The sequence below is a fragment of the Pyrus communis genome, chromosome 4 (genome assembly GCF_041283825.1).
Source record: "Pyrus communis isolate YQ-2024b chromosome 4, ASM4128382v1, whole genome shotgun sequence".
Taxonomy (NCBI): domain Eukaryota; kingdom Viridiplantae; phylum Streptophyta; class Magnoliopsida; order Rosales; family Rosaceae; genus Pyrus; species Pyrus communis.
The window spans coordinates 21,672,586-21,690,626 of record NC_142568.1 but is presented as its reverse complement, the minus strand read 5'-3'; the positions used below and the strand labels follow the sequence as shown (position 1 = coordinate 21,690,626).

Here is an 18,041-nt window from a genome sequence, read left to right as displayed (position 1 = left end):
CCCCTTCAACTTTTGCAAAACGAAAAACCTTGTTCACTGGAATCGCTTTTTAGTTATTTTTTTTCAGAACATAGATAGTTTAGTTATAAAAATGGACGTTCTGCACAGAAAATTTGTGATGGTTTAGATTGAAGATAATTCTCACAATGTTGCTTGATTATTCCCCCTCATATTTTTTCATGACCAACATATCCTTGTCTCTATAGAAAATTATACCATGTAATAAATTATATATATTTTGTTTATGAAAGTTAGCATCTTTTGGGGACTTGTGTTTGATGGGATGTAGTGTTAGTTGTAGAAAAATCCTCTTTCCAATATTGGTGCTTGGCTTCTTCTCCTTTTCTTCTCAAACAAGAAAAAGGAAAACCAAATAATGGGAACTTAGATTGAGAAATAAAACAAAGCAAGTGACAAAGTAACAAGAGAAGGAATTGGTGACTTGTGATGGCAAGAAAGATGTAAATTTGCAAAAAGGGGAAGGGACATTCAAAGATTGGATCTCTCTTGATCCAAAATTGTTTCTATGAAGTATAAACATCTTGATATTTCATATTGTTTTTTTCCTTTTTATTTCAAGTTCTTTGTTTTGAATGGTATTCATGCAAGAGGGACAAATAAGTTGTTGATTTCGATTACTATAAGCTTAAATTTGGATGGAGTAGATGGATATTTCTAGGGTAGTGCTAACCAAACATCCGTTTTTACTTTTTACACACTTCTCTCAATTTTTGACATTCAGATCAAATGAATCAAAAATGATTATTGGCGAATAATTAACAAGTGTGTGTGTGGAAGGTAAAAATAAGTGTGTGAATAACACTTTCCTTATTTCTACTTGCAATTGGTAAATGTCAAAAAAAAAAAAATTTACCTACTCTGTGGATGTCACTATGGTGGTCTGTTATTGTTTCAAATGTCAATGTGTAATGGGCTTGGAATACTTCTACAGTGATTTCCCATTGATGGAAGTTCTCAAATTTTAGACATGAATTTCAAAAGCTCATTCGATTCAAACTTACCAACCATGACAATGAAAGTATTTCAAGCCAATCACGCGCAGACACATGTTATGATTTTATTTCATGATAATGTGTCATTGACTTGAGATATCAGCACTGTAGGGTTATGCTTTAATTGCATGAACAAAGTGAATTTGTACTTATTAGAAGGTCCACAAACTAGTTCTACCAACATAGCTCCATTGAAATTGTCCTCACCCATGCGCCCATGATCATAATGGTCTCATAACTCATAAGTCAGAAGGTCTCAATTGCACCCATCTCTTTCAAATATAATTTGGAGCTCCACATTAAACTCTTCCACGTGAAAGGTATGAAAGCAATTGAAAGTTTTGGCTTTATGTTATGAGAGCTATGTCATCAAAAGATGATATGATCCCCATGATTTTAAATTTATGTTTAATGGGTGTGCGTTGTGTTGGGTTGTTAAAATGCTTTTAGGCACTCCATCACATCCCTCCAATAGTGGAATTAATGTTCACAATTTTATTTAGCGTTTTTGGATTTTTAGATAAGTTTAAATTTTAAAATTTTATGTTTATGCGTTACATAATTTTTAAAATTTAAACTTATTTAACAGTAATAAAAATAAGTAGTGAACATCACCTTCACTTGAAGATGATGAGCAAAAATATTCTTTAATAGACATATGATCAAATTAAAGGTAATGGTTGTTTGTGGTCCCTTTTGCCAATTAAGTAGTGCAAAAGGAGACCTATGAAATCTCTTTGGTTTTAGGCTGCCGGTAGCTTTTTGCTTGCATTATTGAGGGTTTGGAATCTCTTAGGTTTACTTTTGAAGCACATCACCTGTCCACGATGGAAAAAAGTGGATTCTTTCTTTTTGTTTTGTTTTAGTTATCCGCATGCTGAACAGTCTAAACTTATAGCATGTTTAAGCACTTGAAATGGAGACGAGAAATGAGAATGCGATCAACTATTTTTCGACGTTTCCGTAATTAATTTAATAATTAAGTTTACAAGTTTTGAAGTATTGGTATGTGGGAGTAACAAAATGTGTGTGTTAATAAACACACAAAAACATTCCAATTTCTAATTTTCGTAACGTTCACTAACATCGAAGGGATGAAGAAAAGAAGGTTAGATCTTAACATCAATAATCAAATACTTTCGAAAACTTGAATTGGACAAATTAGGGAGAGTAGTTGATTCGATTCTTATTCCTTCCCTTGTTCGTACATTTCTGATAAGTAACCATGCCATAAAATAATTCCAGACACTCATGTGCTAGTAAACACAAAAGAAATTAAGAATCGAAACAATTCCAATACTCAGTCCAAGTTAAAGTTAGCTAATGAACCCAATAAAGTTGTCAACAAAGATGATGATATAATGGTGATGTCATTGCTAATACTCATAAGTTAACATGATGATATAATGAACCCAATAAGTTAACATGACTGATTTTCACAATCTTTAAAATTGAGTTGGTGGAAATTTATATTGAAACAATACTAGGTAGGTAAAAAGTAACAGTTAAATATGGCTTATGTGACTGCATTTTGCGCACTATTATTTGAGTAGTGGTAATGCTTATTATTTTATTTATTATCGTTTAATGAGCTTAAATCTTGAAATCTGTGTAGTAAATAAAAACAAATCTTAAAATTTAAACTTATTCAACGATAATAAATAAGACGATGAACATTACCAACATCATCATCACTTGAAAATGATGAGAAAAAATAACCCTTTAGTCTGTTGGGATGAACTGCTCGAAGTTTATTAGGTTTAGTATTTAAGGTGGACAGCTTGACATAAATTCAGTTTGGTTTGTGCTGAGTCTGATGAGCATATACTGCAGAAAAGTTTGCAAAGTTTAACATTGATAATACTACTTTAACCTGTTGAGAATAAATCACATATTAGCAGAAGAAGTGATTTTGCATAGTCTTATAAGTAAGTTGGATCGTTCCTTTTATGATAGATCAATTTTCTTCATAATATCATAATTATGTTGTTCCACGTATAAAGTCTAACAGTCGCACACATGCATATAATCTCATTTGTGATGTGAGACTCTTACTTTCACATCTTTACGGGACTACTATTCCAACCGAGCCGCTAGTACACAATCAGATCGGTTCAGAAGATTCCCCCTACACTCGCATGTGTTTGACAGAAAACTAAGTGAATGTATTTAATGTTTCAGAAACTGAAAACCTTCCTTTCCCTTCCGTTAATAAATGAAAAGCTGATATATAGAGAGATTTTTTAGAGTGATTAGAATACGGGATGATATATCACGTATCATTATATAAATGATGTAATATGTATATTAAAAAAATTAATAACTTAAAAAATAAAAGTTTCCACCACTTGTATAAAAATATGTGGTATATCTTCCGTATTCCTGTCACAATTAAAATTTTATCTGATAGTTGAGAGAGAGTTTTGTATACGACTGCTCCATGCGGCGTCTCCATCTATCTATTGGGGGAGACTCCATCTATCTATCGGGTGAGAAAAAAAGTAAGGATGAGAGAAAACAAATTACATAGTGTCTTTCTGTGTACCCGTATTATCACGTGATCTGACAGGTAAATCTTGAAATTTTTTTCCTAATATTTGAACTAGCCATGAGCTTGAATTGAACGCTAATTTGGGGAAAGTTTCATAATCAACCAAATTTTGGATGGACCATGTTATTGAATTTACCTTTTTCTTCGAATTTTAGAAATTTTCATTCAAGGAGGATCTAAGTGTTGCTCGAGTGATATATTTTTAAAATTTACTAAAAGACCTTAGTCGCTAGAGATTTGGCTTACTTGCATGTATTTTATACAATCACAATCTCAACGGTCTGATGATGATTATATTAAACACATATATAACAACAACATTAGTTTTCCAAATTTTTTCATTAGAAAAATACTAGGAAGATCATATTTTTATATCATATTTTATAAATCACGTGATATGACAATTAAAAATTAAAACACCACATCATGTAGTCCACGATATATAATTCAAGTAAATAATCTTTCTAGCATTGTCAATTCCATTATATATGTGCTGTTTCTCAATTTGGGCCTTAAAGTCCAAAGATTCTCAATGCCTCATATTATATTGGACCTTGAAACTTAACCCACCTTGACCCAGTGGGTCAAGCACGACCCAGAACCTTCTCGAACTTAGCCCCACCGCCAAAAGGTCCAAAACGTAATTTACCCCCACGCAGTCAACGGCTTAGCGTTGACGGACTCCTTCCCCGCCAAGCGTAACAAACTTTCACGCGGAGTTGGGATTCGGTTGGCATCGCCAAAACACACGCCCACCGATGATTTCTTAATCGCTAAGATTTAACATTCGGTTTTCTTCCTCCTATAAAACCCTAGTCGTCGTCCTCCAAATCTCCAACAAATTACAGCAAAAACCCAATCTTTACCTTCAATTTTCAATTCCAACCAACGAGAAAGTAAAGTATTCGGTTATGGCCCAGGAAGACTTGAGCGTGCCGGTGCAGCAACAGATGGTATGGACCGTGAAATTCCTTCTGTTTTTCCTTGTTGTGTTATTTATTTGTTGATTTTTGGACGAGATTGGTGGTGTTTGGATGCCCAGAAAATTTTGAAACTGAAAAGATGATGGGTTTTGAGAAATACCCATGTTCTGTAATTTCCCCCATTTGTTGTTATTGGCAATTTCTTTGACCGTGTTAGTTTGATAGTGTTTGGATGCCCAGAAAAGTTTTGGAATTTAAAATATCATGGGATTGGGGTTTAAGATTTACCCAAGTAATATACCCCCTTTGTTCTTATTAGCAATTTCCTTGTTCATTTTGGTTGGAGTTTGAAAGTGTTTGGCTGCCGGGAAATTTGTAACACAAAAAATATAATGTGATTTTAAGAAAACACAAGGTTTGTAGTTTTTCCCTTTTGCTCTGGCCATTTTATTTTCATTTATTTTTGGTAACAATGAATAATTTTTTTTTAATTAGTGTTAATTACTTATGTTTTTGAAATTATTTAGGCTGAGTAGCAGTTACCATAACCCTGGCTTTATGTTATTGCTATGTTCATTTGTGATTGAGATTGGCAGTGTTTGGCTGCCTAGGAAATTTGGAAAGAAAATATAAGGGGATTTTAAGAAATAGTGATTTACATTTACCCAAGTTTTGTCATTTGCTCCTTTGTTCTTATTTCTTAAAATACATAAACAAATTCTTTGTTAAGTGCTAATGTATTTATTGATATGTTTTTGTTTTTATAAATTCTTTAGACCGAGGAGGAGGAACAGAGGCTCAAGTACCTCCAATTTGTTCAAGTGGCTGCAGCTCACGCTGCGGTTTGCTTCATAAACCTGTACGGTTTTGCCAAGGAAAGGTCGGGGCCTTTAAAGCCTGGTGTTGAGTCCGTGGAGGGAACAGTTAAGACCGTTGTTGGACCTGTCTACAACAAGTACCATGATGTCCCCGCTCACCTCCTCACCTTTGTGGACCACAAGGTACTTCGATTTTTCATGTTTCAAGGTTTTTTCCATGCTATTGTGGCGCTTGAGTTATGTAGGAATTCTCGAACCCAAGAGCTGAGAATAACCGGTATAAATGTGATCCTCATTGTGCATCTTGATCAATGGGATCGTTTCTTTGTACATTATGATGTGCCTTACAGTATTTGGGTTACTGTGTGGCAAATCAATGATTGCATCTATTTCGATTTCAACTAGCTTAGTTAAATTGGTGGTTGTATTACAAAGGTGCGAAGTTGTTAATTATGATGCAATTGGAACTTCTTCAGGTTGATCAATCTGTTACCAAGCTGGACAGCCGTGTGCCACCACTGGTTAAGCAAGCCTCATCCAAAGCTCTATCCGCCGCTCAAAAGGCCCCAGAGGCAGCACGAGCGGTTGCCTCTGAGCTTAAGCGTGCAGGGGTTGTAGACACTGCCTCGAGCTGTGCTAAATCTGTCTACTCCAAGTGTGAACCCACAGCTAAAGACCTGTATGCCAAGTACGAACCAAAAGCCGAGCAATGTGCTGTGTCTGCTTGGCGAAAGGTGAACCAAGTCCTCCCGAAGGTAGTTGATGTTGTTGTACCAACCGCGGCGTATTGTTCCGAAAAGTACAACCAGACTGTGCAGAGTACTGCGGAGAAGGGCTACAGGGTCTCCTCCTATCTGCCTTTGGTTCCCACGGAGAAAATTGCCAAGGTTTTCGCCGAGAAGGCGCCCGAAGCGGAGCCTTTGCTTGCAAGTCACGGTGAAACTGAAGTCGCCACTCATTGAATGGGTTCTTCAAGTGTCGGTTTTGTTTTACCCTTTGGATTGATGATTTTACGTAAGAATTTCGGCCATCCGTTAGGCATGGTATTTTAGTCTGTGTCAAATATTTAATATTTAATATTTATATATGTTTATTTGTTTTTACTACCGTCTTGTGTAACTGTGTTAAATTGCCTTACTTGGCTTTCGTTGAGGGCTCGTACGGTTGGCTTTTACAATTACTAAAAGCGTTTTCAGAAAAAGAAAAAAAAAGAAAAAAAAAAAAAGGGGTTTCAAAAGCAGTTAAGTGCTTTCTGTAAGAAACATAAGTTATGTGCTTGTAGGAAGCATTTCAAGTGTTTTTTAAGAATTCATTTGCATTTTTACTAAAGATTTATTCTAAAAATATTTTTACAAAAACGGTTTTCAATTATTTTAAAAGGTTTAGAAGTTAGGCCCTATTTTATATTGCTTTTTAGAGTGTATAATGATTTTATATTGCTTTTTAGGGTTTTATGACTATTTTAAAGTGCTAATAATCTTAGCAAACGTTTTTCAAAATTTATGACTCGCGTGTGCGCAACCAACTATATGATAGCTCTAATTCATAATGGTTTGTTGTATAATAATTAGTTTTTATTGTGAAAAGGAAGCGATTTTCATACTTTTTTTAGTTTCTTACACATTCTTGTTCATTTATTCCGTTGATTTCGTTTTATTGAATCCAATTACTATAAATAAAGAAGAGTGTGGAAAGTTAAAAATGGCGTGTAAATGTGATTCTAGAAGTTGTTTTGTCATCTACTCATCGCAATGCGATGCCAAACAAATATTCTTCGAAATTTATATAACTCACACGTAGACAATTGATCCTAATACAACTAAGCGAGGTGAATTGTATACGTTACTCTTTTCATTTTCTTTGATCCATCCACTAAACATATTGAAATTTAAAATTTATTTAACGGTGATAAATATAATAGTGAGCTTCACAATCACTTGAGGTTGGTGAGCAAAAATATTCCCTATAAAAGTACAATTACACTCCACTAATAAATCATGACTCGTTTGGAAGTGTTTTTAAAACGACTAAGAACGGTTTTGGTGAAATTGATTTTAAGTTCCAAAAGCATTTTAAGTGCTTTTTGAACTTAAAATGCTTTTGGAAGAAGCAACAGATATGTGCTTTTTGCAGGAAACTTTAAGTGCTTTTCTAGGTTCCTCTTGAATTTTTGCAAATAATTAGTTTAAAAAATATTTTCACCAAAAACGCTTTCAGTCATTTTAAAAGCTCTCTACGTGAAAAATAAACATAAAAAAGTCTATGATTATGAGGTTTATTTTTGGGCCGAGATGGACAACATTTTGTGGGCTCTAAAACAGCCACAGTCAACATCCCCAACCTTTTCCACACCACCACCATTCCAAATTCCCAGCCGAAGCTTCGAAGCCTTTCCAGTTCCGACTACAACGAACCAACCACCAAGTAATCTCAAATGGCGAGCAGTTTGCAGCTGCCAATCTCCATATCGTCAGCTCCTGCGTCGGCGTTTAGACCCAGAAATGCTCGGAAGCTTACAGCATTTTGCTCCGTTAACGCCAAAGCAACGGCCAAAATCCCAACTCCTCCAATAAACCCCAAGGACCCCTTTCTTTCGAGGCTCGCTGCGGTGGCTGCCAAGTCCCCGGAAACCTTGCTGAACCGGCCGCCTCAAAATTCCGACTCTCTCCCGTACTTGGATGTGTTTGATGAACCTATTCTCATGGCCACTCCTGCCCAAGTACCCCTCTCTCTCTCTCTCTCTCTCTCTCTCTCTCTAAGTTTTTACTTAAAAGTATGAATTGCTTCTGTTTTTGAAGGATTGAAGTGAAAATTTTGAATTAGTTATTTTAATGGGGTTTTAATGATATGGTGGTGCTAGTTGGATTTTCTGGTTTTTTCACTGTACATTGATTTTTGTAATATAGTTAGTGCTGTAGTAGTAATTAATGATTTGTTTCCATGTTATTTTCGGTTAATCCGTATTCTTTTTGTTTGGTTATTAATCTTATGCTGTTCTCTGCTTGAACTAGGTGGAAAGATCGGTTTCTTACAACGAGCATAGGCCCAAGAAGCCACCTCCAGACCTGCCCTCGTTGTTACTTCACGGAAGAATAGTTTATATTGGCATGCCTGTGAGTTTTTGAATCCAATATTTATATTATTGTAGATGCCATCTTATGGAAGTATCAAATTCTGCTGTCTTTTCATAGTACATGTCGTGTTTTTGGTGGGAGGTCAGGGCATGTCTTCGGGGCTGAGATGCAAAAACAAAACGGGGAAGTGTTTGTCTTGATAAAGTAGCACTGTTTCTGAGTGTAAGCCTTGGGGGTGTTCTCTGGGTAATTCAGAAGGGGAAGATATGACTAGAATTAGACTGGAATAATGGAAAAACTATTCATAATAGGTTTCAATCAATCTTATTGTCACTTTGTTCGTGCCTTTTGTGAAATCTGTTGAAAATTGCTCTTATGTTTCAGTTAGTGCCAGCAGTCACAGAGCTTATTGTTGCGGAATTGATGTATCTGCAATGGATGGATCCTAAACAACCAATATATATTTATATTAATTCGACGGGAACCACCCGTGATGATGGTGAAACCGTAAGTCTGGTGTTTCTGTTCAAAGTAAGATGGATATGAAATGATGTATCTACCAATTATTTATATAATATATTCCAATTGCTTATTTTTCAGGTTGGCATGGAGTCAGAGGGATTTGCTATCTATGATGCTATGATGCAGTTGAAAAATGAGGTGATTCACTTTAAGAATTGTTGCACTTCGCATAATTGGTGTTGGCCATGGTGTTAGTGTTCTGGGTGTGGGTTTGGATCTACATGGGGTGTTTCTAGAAAAGCAATTGGTTAAGGTGGAGATATGCATGCGAGTGGTGGCACCATGGCAGTGGTGCGAATGACGAATGTGTTGCTTTGGTGCTAGTAGTGATTATTTTGTGGTGAAATGGTTGGGATGCTGCAACAATGGAAATTGTGGCGATGGTTTATAAATTCTTTCAAGTAGTGTGTATAGAGTTTTATATGCATATTTAATATTTATTGACATTTTTATGTTCCTCTTCCTACTCTCGAAACTACATATGCGAAGGGATTTGGGCATTGGAAAATAGGGAAATGATTTGTTTTTGTTTATGATATGAATGTTGTACGTTTTACCTTAGTACATACTTGTTCTTGCTCATTCAGATACATACGGTTGCCGTTGGGGCCGCTATAGGTCAAGCATGTCTTTTGCTTTCAGCAGGAACTAAGGGCAAACGATTTATGATGCCACATGCCAAAGGTATGACACATTTTGCTTTAAAAGGCTGCAATCTCAGATCTTTAAAACTTTCGTTAACTTCCTTCAATCCTGTTTCAGCAATGATCCAGCAACCTCGTGTCCCATCATCTGGACTGATGCCTGCTAGTGATGTTCTTATTCGTGCAAAAGAGGTGAATTCCTCGTTCATTTCTTTCCACCATTTAATTGTTCTTGTCCTAATCACATATTTGTGCATCACCTCTTTTTTTTCCATGGCCTCTGAACTTATTTGGAGGATTCAAAATAGGAAGGTTTCTTTCACTTCGTTATTATCTGTTCATTATGCAAAATATAATGAGAGGAAGTTTCTGAGGGGCTGTGACGTAAGCTTTCATTTCATTTATAACATCACAATCTTTTGAATTTAATTTATTTTGTGCATTTTGTGGAAACTTTTACATTGGGTGAAGTACTTTGCAGGTAATCACAAATAGGGACATTCTCGTAAAGCTTCTGGCCAAACACACTGGAAATGTAAGCTCTCTTTATAAGATTTAATCATCGTACGAGCAAAAGTAGGGAACTTATGTTATCGTGTTATTTTGTATTAGTCAGAGGAGGCTGTTGCTAAAGTGATGAGAAGACCATTTTATATGGATTCTACAACTGCTAAAGAATTCGGGGTGATTGACAAGGTAAGTCCTTCTACATAGTCTTAATGTAACCTATTTCTTCAATATTTGTGGAAAGTTGACTGATCTAGGGCGGGAATACCTCCTGCAGATCCTTTGGCGTGGTCAAGAAAAGATAATGGCAGATGTAGCCTCCCCTGAGGAATGGGATAATAAAGCTGGCGTCAAAGTTGTAGATGAACTTGGTGGTCTGTAATTGAAGCAATGTGGTCGTTATAGGTAAGTTAACCTTTCCTCAGTATGCAACGACTGTCATTCATGGCTCACTAATTAATAGTGCACGGGCATGACAGGTCGATCAGTGTTTATTTTAAGTGCACAGGCTACAACGCCATTAAACTAGTTGTATCTGTGCATAAGTGTTGGCGTGATATGCATGTCAGGCTGCTTTGCAACTTGAATAAAATGGCACGAACGACAGATTAACTCATGGTTATACAAGAACATTGCAAGCTAGTGTCGATAATATTTCTGTTCTTATATGTTATTAATGTGTTTGATGGCAAGATCCCTTTGGCTAGATTTCTGATCAGAACGCTTCTTGGTGCAGGAGTTATAACATGGATACTGTAGAAGTTGTTACATGGTTGGTTGCTTGTTGGAGGTTCTTCGGTGATCGGCGAAGCATTAATGTAAAGAGTGCGAAATCTTCATGTGGGGAGTATAAAGATGAAGCGACAAGACAACCTGTTTATGTGCATTGTTTGAACGGAAGAGATGGAACAGTGATGCCAAAATTGCCTCTAGCACAAACCTGGACGGTGCACAAAACACATACTATTTGAAAGTTGAATGACAACACTTATGTTGTTTATAGTGTTGAACGCTTTGGAAATTTTTAATATCATATCTTGATTAAGTTTTATTTTATTTTGTTTTATTTATCTTTTTTATGGATGACATTTTGGAGGCGGTCAATTTCTTTTTTCTTTAGAAAAGGATCAACTGGAGGTTTCGTCATGACAGTCCACCCTTTCGAGGCAGGAAAACTCAGCCTGCCATCAACGTGTTTATGAAGAAAGCATTGTTTATGTTAAGGGAGGCAACAAACTATTCAATTCCAATATCCAATATAAAGTATTAGGAGATTTATTAAATATTAGTTGTCTCATTATAGTTACCACCAGGGGTGGGCATTGGATGGGTTGGTCGGGTTGGATTTTAATCCATTGGCTAACTCAATAGGTTCAGGTTGACATTATTGAATCTGAAAACTCATTTTCACCGAAGAAATGGACGAATGAACCTACACAAACCATTGTAAGGCGGGTTAGGTTGGACAAATTTAACAAGTTGAGATTATTTAATTTCTTTCTTATTCCAAGGGAGTATGAGTGACAAATAATTTAAAACATATGTAATAGTAAACTTAAATCTTGTGAATTTGGTGTTGTAGAATCACCATTTGTTACTTAATACTTAAATTTTAAGGAAAACTAATGAAAATAACTTGAAAACTTTGAGTTTTAAAGATAAGGATAAAATAAAGAGTAAAGTGAATAATATCATGATTGATTTTTTAGTGTAAAAATGTGGTTTTTCGTTAAAGTAAACAATATCGGAAACTTTTTGTTAAAGTTTCCTAAATTTTATCATGTAACTAAAGTTGTAAATAAACAAGTGTGTTTAATAACTATTAAATTTTATTTCGACAAACAAAAAAAAAACTATTAAATTTTATTCATATGAGTATGTAACATATACGTATGATAAAAAATTGTTGATATTCAGATGGATCCTTTTTAATCGGTTAATAATATTTTAACTACTAATTAATAAAACACTCATCATCAACCAAAATCCTATGAAATTACTAGTTTAACACTCTAATTAAAACAAAACATGAATAACAAATATGAGGTAGAAATGTAATTTTACACAACCAAATTTTACTTTTTTTTTAAAGCCTCACTTACATTACATGTAATCTTAATATATTTCTAATTAAAAAAAAAAAAAAACTTCCTGCTCCCACATTCTCTATCATTCTAAAAAATTTTATCACACATTTTATGTAAGCTCATATGCTGGTAATATTTTAATTTAACTTAACTCATGCATTAAACGGGGTGATCGGGTTTCTATCCGGAAATAAATTTTTTAAACTTCAGAACTTAAACCAACCTAACAAATTTCAGTTGGATTAATTGGTAAACCCACTAACCGAATCAATTGGCAAATATAAATCACAACCATATTTTGTAGGGGTGATGTTAGAGGGAAGGAAGAGGGCAAATGGGGAAGCCCACTCTGTCACTCCGACTGACAATCTTCCTCTCCCTCTCTCTCACTGCTTCCTACTCCATCTCAGCCTCTTCATCTTCCCCAATCTTTCCACGACGATCTTCTCCAAACCCTTCTCTCAAAGCCACTCCTTCGGACCTGCTCTCTCTGCTGGGCCCCAAATCCCACTCTTCGTCCGTTGACCCCATTGTTGCCCAAGAACTCACTTCCTGCTTCAGATTCCTCGTGCCCTTTTCGCCAATTGCCAAGGGAAATTGCCCGCCAAGTTATTCGAATCGGAAAGTCTTGAGCTTGAAGCATAAGGGTGGTGATTTGTGTCAGCGGGAGGAGGATGAGCTCGTTTGGTGGCCGCCTCGGCCGGTTTTGGAGCTGGCTCGCCTGGCTGTTGACTCCGGCGGAGACCCGGCTGCGATTCAACGCGCTTTGGATCCGACTATGATCACTGTCAGTCTCCTTTTCATTATTGCTTTTAGTAATTGCCAATTTCTCATGTATGTGATTGCCTTTTGTGCTTGAATTTGGGGAAAAATTGTAACTTTGGTGTAGGATTATGATAAATTGTTGCACATTGATTTCCAATTGTTCCGTAATCGGTCTTCATTGTGTTGGATTTTAGTTAGTTTGGAGATGGAACTGAAATATTGATGAATTTAAGTAATGTCCGGATTGTCTTGTTATTTTTTGCACTAGTTGTAACTAGAGGATGTTTAATTTAGTAATGTATTAGGTGCCTGATGTTGAGGGATCGAGAGAGGACCGATGCGAGCTTACTAGAACTCCGTATGGGAGACGATTCATAAGTGAGGTTTGCATAAAAAAAATGAAACTTCAAGTTTTTGAGTTGTTCTAGTCATGAAATTTATCCTCTGTGTGAATTTATATAGTGCTTTTCTGTTGCATTGCAGGAGTTGAATTCATATCTTGAATTTTTGTTTGAACTTATTCTTGCTCGGGGTCCCGATATTGGATTGAACGTGTCGTTGAGTTGCTATGATTTATTCCATGGACACCTTTTTCTTGCCATAGACAGTGGAAGACTTGGTATATTGTAAGTTGGTATCTTTCTTGCAGCACCCTTTTGTTGGAACATTTGAGCTGTAATTTGCACGGCAAACAATGTTTAGCTATCATCAGTTTGTTTAAGATTATGTCTTTATGTCTGATAGGTTCCATGCCAAAGAATACCCTGCATATGATAAGGAAGTATTTCCATACAACATGGGATACTGTCAAGTAGGTAAATCCCTAAATAACATCTTTGATTTTTTGCAATTATTAGATCTGTTTTAGTACTCGAATACTAGCCGTTCTGTCTTTGATAGTGATTTGTCTGAAAATAGAAAAATTAACGAAGAAATAAGCTAAAGTTAAATCCTCCGCTTAACAGTACTAATTTGTTCCACAACTTTTTGGTTTCTCATATCAAGCAATTACAATTGGTGATATAATGTTGTAATACCTTGCAGCGAAATGTGTGTGTTACACCTGTTGTTCTAATATCACCTCTTTTAGGGTCGAATGTGACATATGATGATTCAATGAACTTGCGAAACATCCTCTGGCTTGCTCCATTGCCAAGCGATTCAACCAAAGCTTGGGCAGCACCAGGTACCTTTGCCTAACCAATTTGAAGAAAGTAGCTTCAATGGCTTCATAAACGTTATGTAATGCGGCTTGTTGATTTTCAGGTGTCCTTGTAGCACTGGATGCCCGTCCAGATGGAATCATATATAAGGATCTCATACCTGAATATGTAAATGTTGCAAGGACTATATACGAAGGTATGATGTTTTAACTTGTGATATGCCATTTTTGTTTTTTTCTAAAATAAGTTCCCGAAGATTAAGAATACAATGTTTTTCATTGGTGCTGTTCAGACGATCTTGGGGAAGTTGCAGTTGATGTGAACTACTTGGATGTTGGGAATGCAGGGTCAAAGTTTCAAATTTTTATTTGCTGATGCTTGTTTCAAGGTTCATGCCATATCCTTTCCCATCATCGACTAGTCTATTACGCAACAATGCCAAGTAACCATGTACAGGATCTCTCTTCGTTTGTACCTATTAGTCTATAAGTTTTCCTTGGTCGTTTTCTGTTCATCCAGATTGATGAAATGAGCTTCTAGTTTCTTTTCGGGCCAGTTGCAGATTATGTATCAAGGGTGAACCTCAAACGAGAGAGGGGCAATGTATGCTGGCCAGGATGATTCCTTTGGTGCTTGCAGAAAGTAGGATCCGGGAATGCAAAAGAGATTGCTTTGGTTTATTCTGGTGGCAGATTGCAAGGCAAGCAAACCGAATGCGCGATGGATGTGATCTGCAAATAATGTGTATTACTATTTAATAGCTTGTTTAACAAGAAATTAGGGGGGCCATGAATGAAATCCCTTCAAGTATTTGTTACTAGGTTGAAACTTGGAATTGAATGATAAATTAGAGTTATCTGCATTGTTGAACACTTACATTGCAAACTGTTTTGGAGTTTTAAACTTTCACGGCGGAGCATTCTAGCTTTGTATGCTTGATAAAATTAAGAGTTCGACTCTTGTTCTTATTTTTGCACTGAAAGTTTTGAGTTCGATTCCCTTTTCATATTATTACTTGCATAAAAAAAAAAAAAAAAAGAAAAAAAAAAAGCTAGAGTATGGTATCCATTAATCCATATGGGACTCGATTTGGGACTTTTAATCCGGCCCCTAAAAATATCAAGTAATCCAAGTAGTACGGGTCGGGTCCGGGTTTCTATCCAGACTCCGGGCTCACACAGCCGGCCCTCTTCTATTAAAACTTATATTTTAATCGTCATATCAAATTTCAAGAAATTGAATTAATTGATTGGTGAGAGGGTCACGTCCCCTAAAACAGCACCTAGGGGAGAAAAACCCAGGGTTTTGTTCCCACTGGTTACTCTTGTGATCATTTTCTCAGCAACCAAACACCTTTGGAAAAAAAAAGCACCTCAAACAATCTTCAATCGCCTTCTAATCAAAATCCGCTCATTGTTTCGTCTGGAAGGTTTAATTTTCGGTAAGAAGTTACTTTCTCGTCGTATCTCCCTCAATTTTCTCAGCAACCAAACACAAACTTGCACTAGTTGAGTGACATTTGCTTATTGCTGTATAGTGTCTTTTTACTTATTTGGTATAAGTGATCTTGAATTGCATAGACCCACGATTTTTAATTGGGAAATTTTCGTTTTTCTTACTCGGATGTTTTTTTCCCCGATTTGTTTAATTGTGAATTTGTGATGCAGAATTTGGTGTTCTAGGGCTTGATTTTGGGATTATATTCTTCATATGAATTGTTAATTATTTGCCCAATTAAATTCCTTTAATTGGTAATTATTTTGCTGCAAATTCCAGTTTTAAGATTTCTGCATATTTTTCAGAAAGCATTGGATGAAATTATGGATTGAAAAAAATCTGCATATAATTAGTGCTCAATGATTTGCTTATGGGATTGGCTAATGATAAGTTGGATTAGGCATTGATGTACTTGATTAAGTTTTAAACTTTTTCATTACCAATTTACCATCATGTTTTTTGTGGTTATTTTTCCATTGGATTTCTTATTTACTGTTGTTCTTTTGCTTGGCGTACGACGTTCAGATTCAAGGTTGTGCAGGCTCTAAACTGAACTAGTTTACAGTCATGGCAACCGAAGAGCCAAGAGACCCGTTCAAAGGGGTGGATTGGAAAGCTGTTGGCAATGACATGCAGAAGGACCCCGGTGTTAAACCAGGGATAAAGAAGCGGCTTCCCAGAAAGATTAGGCAGATTCCGGATTGCTATTTTCTTCCTCGAAGATCCCTACCCTACAACATTGCGTTTTTTGGAGAGTGCATCGCTGGTGGAATTGGTGCTGGCATGCTGTTGGAGGTCTGGATAAACAAGAAAGTTAGAGGTATACCCTATAATTCCGATGTTAGTTTCTTTCCTTAAGGGAGTGGTTCAACTTCTAGGGCCGAAAACAAGAGTAGGATTGAACGCCTTGCGTTCTGCATAGTGATCACAGGTTCTGGTCTGATCAAGACGAATATAAATTTCACCTTCGCAAGTTTAATAATGTTTTTGGTTAGATGCAATGCTAGCGGTAGACGCTATCTTTGAGCCTTGTCCATGAACTTAGGGGTTCCTTCATGGTTTATATTAGACATCTGAACATTAGGAAATTACGAAAGATGTTAAAGTACGAAATATGTGATCAGGCTGCTGACGTTCACGGAATTGTTTGTTGTAATGCCTTAACAAGACATGTACCGTAGGAACACGTTAGATCTCCTTATCTGTGCAATCAGTTTTGGCGATCTTGGTTGTTCTGAACTGGCATATACATTTCTGATTGTTTTAAGTTACGTCCTTCGGTTTTTAATCACTCCATTTCGTTTACAGAGCTTATGCTAATATATTCCTGCTTCGGTGTTGCAGAGGATGGAGGCGTCATATGGGAGTTCGACAAAAAATAGCCTTAGATAGATGGAATTGTTGAATGTGACGGCATTAAGAACGTCCCGCCTTCTTCCTGTACCTCTTCTCTTTCGGAATTTTCTTTAAATCGGCATAGGCTGTAAAGACATCGGAATTCGGTTCCTGTACCTCTTCTCTTGAAATTTTTGTGTAATGACTAATGAGCATACGATGTTGTTCTCATATCGTCTTTCGGTTTGTTCCGTACAATGTTCTGAATACTATGATTCAGATTTATATAACGTAGAATGAACCGAGGGGCAATACACTTGGGCCTGAGATGGGCTGAGTCTGGATACCCCCAAGCACTAGGCGGAAAGCCCATTGTGAGTCTGTGCCATGTTTTGGGCTATGATTCTTTAAGCATTCGCCATGTAATAGTTGATTTAGTAGCACAAAATCTCAAATTTTTTTTTTATTATCTACACTAAGAGAGGAGAGGTGGGCTTATTCTCACAATGAGTTAGAAATAATATAGTTTAAACTCGCATTTGGTAAGAATCGAACCTAAGACCTCTCATTTATAAGTAAAAGGAATATCATTAGACCGTAGTATTTAGTGGCAAAATCTAAATTTTTTCGAGATGATTCTAGGCTCAAATCTCCCCATTGTTTGATTGAGTAGAAATTTACATTGATAATTTTTTCAATTATAATTGTCGTTTCCAATTACTAAAATAACTTACCCCTCCTGAATTTTGAATCCCTCCCTCTTTATGATAATGATAATTTAAAAAAAAAAATCCCCAACATATTTGAGTTGAAAATAAATATCATATCCACCGAGACAATCTGTCGCGTGCAACTTTTTGAGACAAAAGTTTGACAAGAAAAGGCTTTTTTTTAAGACTTGGAGAGAAACTTTTGGGATAATAACAAAAAATATTGTTTTGTAAATCATATAATATGGTTATTGATAATTAAATTGTATAATATTCATTACGCTTTCCTCCGATAGTTATGCCCCAAATGAGGGGGAATTAAGTATTACAAACATATTTTATTATTATTTGTAACGCATCACATAATTTATAAATATGATCTAAAAATTTTACTTAACATTATCCGATAACGAATAGTTTAGGCACCCCGGG

The 18,041-nt window shown here is 36.0% G+C and overlaps 4 protein-coding genes across 9 annotated transcripts; all 4 read left to right on the top strand.

The window, feature by feature from the left end:
- The first annotated feature begins 4,328 nt into the window (after positions 1 to 4,328).
- Positions 4,329 to 6,408, top strand: LOC137722835 (Rubber elongation factor protein (REF)). Its single transcript, XM_068461937.2, has 3 exons — positions 4,329 to 4,517; positions 5,264 to 5,488; positions 5,782 to 6,408. Exons 1-3 carry the CDS (start codon positions 4,476 to 4,478, stop codon positions 6,265 to 6,267), a joined length of 753 nt encoding a protein of 250 aa, XP_068318038.2. The 5' UTR covers positions 4,329 to 4,475; the 3' UTR covers positions 6,268 to 6,408.
- A 1,232-nt stretch (positions 6,409 to 7,640) lies between these two features.
- Positions 7,641 to 11,103, top strand: LOC137723021 (ATP-dependent Clp protease proteolytic subunit-related protein 3, chloroplastic). Its single transcript, XM_068462176.2, has 10 exons — positions 7,641 to 8,024; positions 8,317 to 8,418; positions 8,764 to 8,886; positions 8,980 to 9,039; positions 9,489 to 9,585; positions 9,664 to 9,737; positions 10,027 to 10,080; positions 10,158 to 10,241; positions 10,330 to 10,457; positions 10,789 to 11,103. The coding sequence occupies exons 1-9, from the start codon at positions 7,740 to 7,742 to the stop codon at positions 10,432 to 10,434; spliced, it is 984 nt and encodes a 327-aa protein (XP_068318277.1). The 5' UTR covers positions 7,641 to 7,739; the 3' UTR covers positions 10,435 to 10,457; positions 10,789 to 11,103.
- Positions 11,104 to 12,367: 1,264 nt separating this feature from the next.
- LOC137723054 (T-box protein) lies at positions 12,368 to 14,952 on the top strand. Of its 6 annotated transcripts, none has more exons than XM_068462208.2 (8): positions 12,368 to 12,926; positions 13,210 to 13,287; positions 13,388 to 13,530; positions 13,649 to 13,719; positions 13,995 to 14,090; positions 14,171 to 14,263; positions 14,360 to 14,455; positions 14,624 to 14,952. In XM_068462208.2, exons 1-7 carry the CDS (start codon positions 12,474 to 12,476, stop codon positions 14,440 to 14,442), a joined length of 1,017 nt encoding a protein of 338 aa, XP_068318309.2. In that variant the 5' UTR covers positions 12,368 to 12,473; the 3' UTR covers positions 14,443 to 14,455; positions 14,624 to 14,952. The 6 variants fall into 6 exon arrangements, 3 of the variants coding, with proteins under 3 accessions (XP_068318309.2, XP_068318310.2, XP_068318308.2); XR_011066841.2 differs by having other exon boundaries at positions 12,418 to 12,926; positions 14,360 to 14,517; XR_011066842.2 differs by having other exon boundaries at positions 12,426 to 12,926; positions 14,360 to 14,517; positions 14,630 to 14,952.
- A 344-nt stretch (positions 14,953 to 15,296) lies between these two features.
- On the top strand, positions 15,297 to 17,365 carry LOC137723752 (uncharacterized). Its single transcript, XM_068462944.2, has 3 exons — positions 15,297 to 15,508; positions 16,090 to 16,384; positions 16,909 to 17,365. The coding sequence occupies exons 2-3, from the start codon at positions 16,132 to 16,134 to the stop codon at positions 16,944 to 16,946; spliced, it is 291 nt and encodes a 96-aa protein (XP_068319045.1). The 5' UTR covers positions 15,297 to 15,508; positions 16,090 to 16,131; the 3' UTR covers positions 16,947 to 17,365.
- The last annotated feature ends 676 nt before the right edge of the window (positions 17,366 to 18,041 follow it).

Coding starts and splice junctions, on each gene's coding strand:
- LOC137722835 (XM_068461937.2), top strand. CDS start 4,476: ATGGCCCAGGAAGACTTGAGCGTGCCGGTGCAGCAACAGATG. Junction 4,518..5,263: donor TGCCGGTGCAGCAACAGATG/GTATGGACCGTG, acceptor TAAATTCTTTAG/ACCGAGGAGGAGGAACAGAG. Junction 5,489..5,781: donor TCACCTTTGTGGACCACAAG/GTACTTCGATTT, acceptor GAACTTCTTCAG/GTTGATCAATCTGTTACCAA.
- LOC137723021 (XM_068462176.2), top strand. CDS start 7,740: ATGGCGAGCAGTTTGCAGCTGCCAATCTCCATATCGTCAGCTCCTGCG. Junction 8,887..8,979: donor CCCGTGATGATGGTGAAACC/GTAAGTCTGGTG, acceptor CTTATTTTTCAG/GTTGGCATGGAGTCAGAGGG. Junction 10,081..10,157: donor TGGCCAAACACACTGGAAAT/GTAAGCTCTCTT, acceptor ATTTTGTATTAG/TCAGAGGAGGCTGTTGCTAA.
- LOC137723054 (XM_068462208.2), top strand. CDS start 12,474: ATGGGGAAGCCCACTCTGTCACTCCGACTGACAATCTTCCTCTCCCTC. Junction 12,927..13,209: donor TGGATCCGACTATGATCACT/GTCAGTCTCCTT, acceptor GTAATGTATTAG/GTGCCTGATGTTGAGGGATC. Junction 13,720..13,994: donor CATGGGATACTGTCAAGTAG/GTAAATCCCTAA, acceptor CACCTCTTTTAG/GGTCGAATGTGACATATGAT.
- LOC137723752 (XM_068462944.2), top strand. CDS start 16,132: ATGGCAACCGAAGAGCCAAGAGACCCGTTCAAAGGGGTGGATTGGAAA. Junction 16,385..16,908: donor GATAAACAAGAAAGTTAGAG/GTATACCCTATA, acceptor TCGGTGTTGCAG/AGGATGGAGGCGTCATATGG.